The sequence below is a fragment of the Octopus bimaculoides genome, chromosome 1, assembly GCF_001194135.2.
Source record: "Octopus bimaculoides isolate UCB-OBI-ISO-001 chromosome 1, ASM119413v2, whole genome shotgun sequence".
Classification (NCBI taxonomy): Eukaryota; Metazoa; Mollusca; class Cephalopoda; order Octopoda; family Octopodidae; genus Octopus; species Octopus bimaculoides.
The window spans coordinates 104,529,816-104,539,383 of record NC_068981.1 but is presented as its reverse complement, the minus strand read 5'-3'; the positions used below and the strand labels follow the sequence as shown (position 1 = coordinate 104,539,383).

General features: G+C 33.6%; 1 protein-coding gene across 4 annotated transcripts in view; it reads right to left on the bottom strand.

Moving 5' to 3' along the window:
• LOC106880822 (sorting nexin-13) overlaps window positions 1-9,568 on the bottom strand; it is a 167,491-nt gene that overhangs the window by 134,051 nt on the left and 23,872 nt on the right. For all 4 annotated transcript variants that reach the window (XM_052968756.1, XM_052968768.1, XM_052968749.1 and 1 more), the window contains 2 exons: window positions 7,761-7,910; window positions 2,140-2,267 (listed from right to left, as the gene is read on the bottom strand). In XM_052968756.1, coding sequence (XP_052824716.1) covers window positions 2,140-2,267 — 128 coding nt within the window. In that variant the 5' untranslated portion in view covers window positions 7,761-7,910. The remainder of the gene's footprint in view (window positions 1-2,139; window positions 2,268-7,760; window positions 7,911-9,568) is intronic.

Genomic DNA, 9,568 nt, shown 5'->3' with positions numbered 1-9,568 from the left:
ATATATATATACCTCGTTCAGAGATTTAACATTGCTGACACACATTATATGTATACATACACACATCATATATATATATATATATATCTATATATATATATATACACACACACACATTAAATATATATACACACACATTAAATATATATACACACACATTAAATATATATATATAAACATATCTATATATATATATATATATATATATATATATACACACACATTATATATACACATTATATAGATACACATATATATACACACACACACACACACACATATATATATATGCCCACATATATATATATATATATACATATATATATATATATATATAGATATATAAACAAAAAATAACGGAGAGATAAACATATTACATGTTTATATGAATATATATATATGTTTGTGTATTATTGTTATAATTATATCATAATTATAATGATATGAACTGCTGCATTAATCCTCCCTTCTAAACACATCTAATACGTATGTACCTATGAGTATGTTTTACGGAAATATATATATATATGTATTCCTCATGTATATACAGTTTCATTCTTACACATCTAAAATAATCTTAAGATATATAGATTTCATAAATTACAATATTACTCCTCTTATTATAACTTTCTCATACCTCTGTTTATATTTTATCTTATATGAATAATATAATGCATCTAATAATAATAATAATTGATTCATTTGTATGCATATACATACACATATGCATGTACATTTAAGTGTAGGTATATGTATTTATGTATATTTATGTGTATATAAAAGTATGTATATATGCGTGTATTTATATTTATAATTTAACCTTAAGTACTTTCTAAAATCTCTGACGAAGCCTAGAGAAACACCCAAGTACCTCAATTTCACCTACTAATTACTTCAGTCAACTAGAGGGATAAAAGTAGAATGAGATATTATTGCCTCTTGGCTGAAACAGCTGTAAGATATTATCCCAATTTCTATTGCTCTATGTTATATATTTTAATAATTACTGATATTTTTATATTTTATATATAAAGCATATGTTATACATGTATGTATATTGTCATAATTGTCCTTTCAGTAAATAAATAAATTGACATAATATAATGTCTAAAAGTTGATGAATACCACCTATTGATCCCCTCCATTTTGTTATTGCTCTCTCTCCCTCTCTCTGTGTGTGTATATATATATATATATATATATATATATACACACACACACATATACATATATATACACACACACACATATATATATATACACACACACACACATACATACACACACATACACACACACATATACACACACACATATACACACACACATATACACACACACATATACACACACACATATACACACACATATACACACACATATACACACACACACACACACACATACACACACACACACACATATATACACATATGTCACCATGATCACTTTAACATTCACTTTTCCATGCTTGCATTGGTCAGATGGACTTTATTTAGAGTAGTGTCACCTGAATCCTAATAGTTGTACTAAGTATGTACTCTAGTGGTGTGGCTTATCCCCACTTTCTCTCTAAAAAAAGCAGATGTATGAAAAAAGGCACTGAAACTGGGGCTATCTTGCCTTTATTTTAGATAGTGTGCAACTTGGATATTATCCAATGTCTCTTTTAAGACAGTATATTGCAATTCAAGGTAGACTGCTATTTCTAGCAGGTCAATCAGACCACGCAGAGGCTCAGTCATTGACTGTTATAATGTTGATGCTGTTAAACCTCAGAAAAGCAAGTCTGCAGGAGATGAGGTTCCTCTAAAATTATCTTTAATTTGAATTCACATGAACGTAGAATCATTAAGAGTTATGGAAAATTTTCAAACATGCCAAAAGAGAAGATTTCATAACAGTTTCCTTTTCTCGTCATGCACATTAAGTAATTGCAATGAACTAGAGTCAAATTTGTATGAAGTAGCTCTGAATATAATGAAGATATCACAAAAAAAACTAAACCTTGCAACTCTGTCTTAACCATACCTACAATCCTGACATGAATTTGAAGCAAGTTGTAACTGTCTTTTGAATGTAATTAGAAGAATTGTATGAAAAGATTCTGATAAAGAAGTAAAACAAAAATATACTTACCCAAACAAAAATATTGCTACAATGAATATCATGTAAAATCCCCTAAGAATTCCGAGAGTACCGAATGTACCTAGGAACAAGGACAAAGCAAGGATTATCCATGAATAGGATCCATCCACCCAGGGCATCTGAAAACATGAGAAGAAAAAACAAATACAGAATTAAAATTCAGACTTTAAATGTAAAATAACAAAGTCACAATTTTAAGCCACTAACATTAATATTGGTTTCAAATTTTGGCACAAGTCCAGCAATTTTCGGAAAGGAGTTAAGTTGATTATGTCATCCCCAGTGTTCAACTGGTACTTATTTTATCAACTCTGAAAGGATGAAAGACAAAGCTGACCTTGGCAAGACTTGAGCTCAGAACATAAAGATGGACGAAATGCTGCTAAGCATTGTGTCTAACATGCTAATGATTCTGCCAGCTCACCATTCTACAGTAATATCAATATTACTAATGGTATTAGATTTATTGATGAATTTAACATAAAGATTAAGTATTGCTTTATTTAATCCCAGATTAAGCAGACCTTTGATCAAGTGCAGTCTTACCATAAACATTTTTGATCATAGATCCTACATCTCTTTTGTCTTATCTTTTTTTAATTTTTCAGACATATCTCCAACTACATCATCTAATGTTTCCACTACTTTGCCAAGGTTGTAGGATGTTATTTCTAGCAGCAGGAACAATCAGGAAGATTGACACTGCTAGCTTACAGTTTTCTTTACATAACAGAAAAAAAAAAAATTTATCAAAACACCTTGTTTGTACCATAGTTACTCCAAAGTAAGAAAGCTTTGGCAGGCATGAACAGGTTTTAGTTGCCAGATGTAACACAATGTAAACCATTAGTGTTACAATGATGATAATAATTTATATAAAATGAAACTAAAAAATGCTTAGAGGGAAATGTTTCTGCAATTAAAGTGTGTTAACAAGGTTAGGTATGGTTAAGTAAGCGACAACATAGTGAAAACAGAGAGAAAGAGGGAGTCTACATGCACGCACGCACACATGCACACACACACACATGTATAAACAAATCTAGATCTGCCTAAAGAAAATCTGTCAATGCTGCATACAACACTTAGTAAAGTATGTATATGTGAAGAAATAAACTTCTGCTTCCATGGAAAAAAAAAAAAAAAAAGACATCTTTCACATGTACATGTGCACACCACTGGAGAAATAAAGAGAAAGAGAAATAGCATAACCTGGAAAACTTATCAAAACTACAATGGGTACAAAGTTCTCAACTATATTGTCATGAAATACTAGAAAGCTATACTCTGTGTAGCATATTGGTTGATAAAGAGCAATGATCTTTAGTTTTTTAATTTTACAAGAATTTTATTATTTTGATTTATTTATTTTTAATGGAATGATTCTGAAAGTATTTGTTACAGCAATGGATAGAATAAATGAGGCATGGTTGTGTGGAAAAAAAGCTTGCAACTCTGTCTTGATTCCGGGTTCAGTCCCACTGAGTGGCACCTGAGGCAAGTGTCTTTTACTATAGCCTCAAGCAGACCAAAGCCTTGTGAGTAGATTTGGTAGATGGAAACTGAAAGAAGCCCGTGATATATGTGTGTGTTTTTTTCCCCCCACTACTGCTTGAAAACTGGTGTTGCCTTCACCACTGCTTGACAACTGGCGTTTCGTTCATGCAACTTAGCAATTTGACAAAAGAGACCAATAGAATAAATACCAGACTTAAAAAAGGACAAAAAAATAAGAACTGGGTTTAATTCATTTGACGAAAAATTCTTTAAGTTGGTGCTCCAGCATGACTGCAGTCTAATGACTGAAACAAGTAAAAGAATAAAAGATGCACAAGCTGGTCCAACAATGGTACCCACTAAAATTTCATTGGTTCATGATGAGTTTCTTAAGGCTATGAATATTAATTATTTTTTTTAGGCAGGAGCGACAGATGACAGTTGCCTCATTAAAATAACTTTGTGACCCACAATGGACAATTGAACAAAACTATGATGGCTATTCATCAAGGCTGTATGGCTATTCATCAATGTGGTTGTATGATGCAAATGATTTAACCATTTGCATTACTATCTTCAGAAACAGGTAGGCCACTTAATCACCACTCAGGTAAACATACAAGCCTGATATACTTCATAATGACCAGAAAACAGGGAAGACCAATAGTTGTAAATACTAAACTTTCACCAGAGAAGTGTACCATTCAAAGGACTTGTGATTAGTGACATTAGAATAAGAGCTAAGACAGATCCAGACATAAAACAATCTGAAGAAGGCATAGAAGCTAAAAACTCCTTTGGTTAGATATCGGCTCAAAGAAGTACTTGCAGATGCAAACATAAAGAAGAAGGAAATAATAGAGATATATATATAACATAATAATGGAGTAGAGGGAACCCTTTGATACAATTTGTTTGGGGAAAAAACGTTTCCTATGGCAGTGGCATGATAAAATGTCCCCAGTGTATACTTCAAGATAAATACAACAAAGTTGTCTAGTTTTCTTTGTCACAGTGTACAAGTTGATGTAGACCACTATAGAAAAATAATCAAGATACGATATAACACACATATTCATTAATACAAACATATACATAAATATGCATATATAGATATACACATATACACACAAGTTATAATGTCTGACTACCCAACCATCCATTCATCAATCTATCTATGTATACACAAACTAACAAGGTAAGAGAGAAAGAGATACATACATGTTGGGGCCTTGCACAATTTTTGTCAATTAAATTTTACTCACTAGGCATTGATCAACCTAAAGTAATGACAGAAGACTCTTCTTCAAGAGATAATGTGGTTGCAAAGAAAAATTCTTAACCACATACCTATGCATATGCACATATGTGTTTATGTGAGTATTATACATATATCATATATATCATCATCATCGTTTAACATCCGCTTTCCATGCTAGCATGGGTTGGACAATTAGATTGAGGACTGGCAAGCCAGCAGGCTGCACCAGGCTCCAATCTGATCCGGCAGTTTCTACAGCTGGATGCCCTTCCTAACGCCAACCACTCTGAGAGTTTGTCGGTGCTTTTACATGCCACCGGCACAAGGGCCAGTCACACGGTACTGACAATGGCCACGCTCAAAAAGGTGTCTTTTACATGCCACACACTGGGTGTCCCAAAATTAAGGCAACTAACTTTTTTTCAATTTTGCCAAAGCAAAATATTATTATATTTCAGGTCTAAGTGTTGCAATGCAATGGTAAAGGAAACACAATTATGGCACTACCACATTTATTCGATACAACCATCTCTGTTTTGAACCACAGCCTTAATTCTAGGTGTGAATACTTCACATGTGGCACACAACTGTTCTTGCAAAATCAAAGCCCATTTCTGGTGCAGTTTTGCCTTCTAAGCATCAAGCGAAGTATGAAGAGTGCTTGAACTTTTGTCTCCAAAATGGACCAAACAGAAAAATCCAATAGGTTGAGATTGGGGCTTCTTGAGGTCCATACAATCTTGCCTATGAATGATGGAATGTTTTTCTGAGTCAAGTGCTGTGTCTGTTTGAAGCTGTGGGATGATGCTGAGTCCTGTTGGCAGCTCCAAGGTGCACCTTAAAGATGCTCATTCACCCATGGAAGCAGTTCAGCTTCCAGAATGTCACTAATGCATCGCTGGGTGTTAATTTTAACACACAAGGGTGCAAAAACATGGGGGACCTTCCAATGGCTGTTACTGCCACCCAAACCATAACTGACTGTGGATTTTGATGTCAGTTTACAAGTTTACTCTCAATGAAGTCAAACACACTCCAAAGTTGGTCACTCTGGTGGTTTACTGTCTTTTCAATGTCAATCTGATGCAGGATAAGATGACTTCTGTCCAGTCTCACGGGCCTTATAAACTTGTGTGAGCTTATGAAGGCGAGTCATCATGTAGGGGTGGGTCATGAGATCTCCTTCAACACTTCATACATTGGTGTTTGGCTTATTTTTGCTGTGGCAACCAGTTTTCTGATGGAATGATGAGGATTTCACCGTATCTTTCCTCTGGTAGGGTTTGCACACTTCTTTTTCAGCCATGTCCAGGTCGATCAGCAGTGAAACCAATCTCTTCAAATTTCTTGACAATTTTTCAGACAGCTGTTTAGTTAATCTTAAGCTTTTTTGTTATAGCTGTATCACTTTCACCTCCTTTGTGGAGGGTTATGATTGTATTTCAGTCTATGGCTATTATCTAATTTATAAATCTGAATTTATTTAGCCTGAGACAGAAAGAAGACACACAAAGCTTTTATAATGAAGTATAATTTTCCTATCTTATCACATTTATCAATAGTTATTAAAGCCTCAAACTTTGGTTGCCTTAATTTTGGGATACTCTGTATATATATATGTGTGTGTGTGTATTCAGATCCTAGACAGAGGTATCCTGTTACACAAAATCAAATATAAAAATATAGAAAACTTGTTGCAAATCAGTTATTACAATAATAATTATGAAAGAGATAAATTTTTTTGTCCTAAGTATAATCACATTGGAGTCAACTTTACCTTTCATCGTTTCCACCGCAATAAAATAATTAGTTCTGAGATGGGTTTAATTTACGGTGACCTCTCACTAAGAGGTACTGTTAGAAACCTTTATTTATAGTTATTTTTATATCTTATAGTACTTAAATATTATCAAAGACTTGTTTAATTTGTGCAACACAATCTTGAATAAATTTTATTCACTACCTTCAAGCTTTCCTATAACTGTTGTTATTGTTGCTACTACTGTTTACCTCAGAACCAAATTATGGAAACTTTGAAGAGAATAATTGTCTTGCAACTTCACAACAAGTTGGTTGTAGTATAGTAATAGAGGCTTTATTAGACTGGTGTACCATATATTAAAGATGTCTATACATAACAGTAGTTACCTCCAGTGTAGAGTAGCAGCAGCTGTCACATTTGGACAATGTTCATCTTCAACCACTTTCAATGTACAAAAACAGATTAGATGCTGGAAATAGTAAACATGCCCAGACTACAAAACTACACCACATACAATTAACCACTGCAAATTAGAATGCATAGTGCAGTCTTCATTGAGATGAGAGTATGCTAAATCCAATGGATGTGTGGATTGCCCCAAGTCATTTAATTACCTATCTGCATATCATAGGTATAATGGATCAAGGTAGACTGAAAGCTACAGATTAACACCAAGTCTGTGATGTGTAAGAAGACAACAGTACAAAATAATATCTGTAATATAAATATCACTTTATCCTTTTGAAATTGAAATTAAATAGACTTCAGAATTCTAGGATCAAATCAGATAATGTATTATTAATTCTTTGCCTATCTTGTGTAACACACGATACACAAAACATATTTCTCTGGCATCCATGCATCATGTAAGATGAACATTCCTTTTTTTTTTTTTTTGTCAACCACTAGAGTAACTTGGGTGTTTATGAAAGGAAAACTTTATATTACTCAAAATGTATGAAACAAGGGCTAACTAAAAGTCTTAAAACAAACATGGGACATTTAGGTCAGGCAAAGAATTAAATCATCAAAGAACCAAAATATGTTAATGTATTACTATCAATAGTTGTGGATGTATATATGAATGCATACCTTTAGGATTCAGTATGAAATTTTTTTGCTGGGAAATGTTTTAATCTAGCCACACTTGACACACCGGCTTCCAACAGATACATGATAAACTGGAACTGGATGGAGGTCTATCAGAACTCCGTAAGGTTCAGCATGGCACAATTTACAGATCTGAAAATAATGGATTCACAAAGACATTAGTCAATTTATTATAATTGAATATTCAATTTCAAAAATAAGTAAAAGCTGAAAACTTTATATGGTAGATATTTAAGAGCATACATGTATCATATATCCCATGCATTTTTCTTCTTTTTTTTTGTGATCAGAGGTTCTTATTCTTCAGTGGGTAAAAGAATGGGAGCTGTGATATTCAAGACTTTACCAAAGATATTAAGCAGTATAAATGATACAGCTGCGATAAAACTGAACATGGTTTACGATTGCTTACAATCTACATTACTGGCAATATCACATTAGATATGTACAGTTAATACATAGATGTATAGGAGCAATCTGTTGGTTATGACGATGAGAGTCCCAGCTGATACGATCAATAGAACAGCTTGCTCGTAAAATTAACACAGAAGTGGCTGAGCACTCCACAGACACACGTACCCTTAACATTGTTCTCAGGGAGATTCAGTGTGACACAGAGTGTGACAAGCATGTTATGGTTGCATAACAAAATACTGTGTGCCTACAAGTCATTAATGTTTATGTACCAGCTTTCAGGAATGTGTTTAATATGTAAATTAGTATATCTGATAACATTACACTGCTACATGTAGTGGCTATTTAAGCAATGAGTTTGTGGATGATTAATGGGTTGATGAAGGAGCAAAAACTCCTGAAATATGGCATATACACCCATTACCCATTTTTCCACCTTCAATCTCATTGTTTGTTTACATCTGACATCTTGGATATGAAATGTAATGAAATCAGTGCTGGCTATAATTTCGATAGTAAATCTGTAGAGATGACCTAAACACATGATTTAAGTGCATTACTAACACAGTAGCACACAGTACTGACTTAAAAAACGTTTAATATACTTTGTAGCATATTATGGTTGCATAACGAAATATCGTGTTCCTACAAATCATTAATCTCTACTTAATATCTACTAGAAGTGATAAATGTTTTATGGTGGAGAGAAGCAAAAACAAAAAAAATTCATCAGTCATCATGGTTGCACCAGAGATGATAAACTACATAAGAAAATTATGAGACATCTCTAAATAAATAAATAAAACTGTCAATAGTGTGTATATGCTAATGTTGCAAAATTTTGATTGGCACAAGTGTAGTTGTGTGGTAAGAAGCTTGCTTCTCAAACACATGGTTCCCAGTTCAGTCCTACTGCATGGCACCCTGGGTAAGTATCTTCTATTGCCTCAGGCCAACCAAAGCCTTTTGAGTGGATTTTGTAGATGGGTACTGAAAGAAGCATGTCAGGGCATCCAGCTGTAGAAACTGCCAAATTAGATTGGAGCCTGGTGTAGCCATCCGGTTTCACCAGTCCTCAGTCAAATCGTCCAACCCATGCTAGCATGGAAAGCGGACGTTAAACGATGATGATGATGATGATGTATCTATGTGTGTCTTTGTGTCTGTCCCCACACTACTACTTGACAACCGATTTTGGTGTGTTTACATCCTTGTTACTTGGCAGTTTGACAAAAGAAGCCAGTAGAATAAGTACTAGGCTTAAAACAATAAATCTTGAGGTTGATTTGGTCCACTAACATCCTTCAAGAGAGTGTCCAGCATGGTTGCAGTCTAATGACTGAAACAAGTATATATATATATATATATATATATAT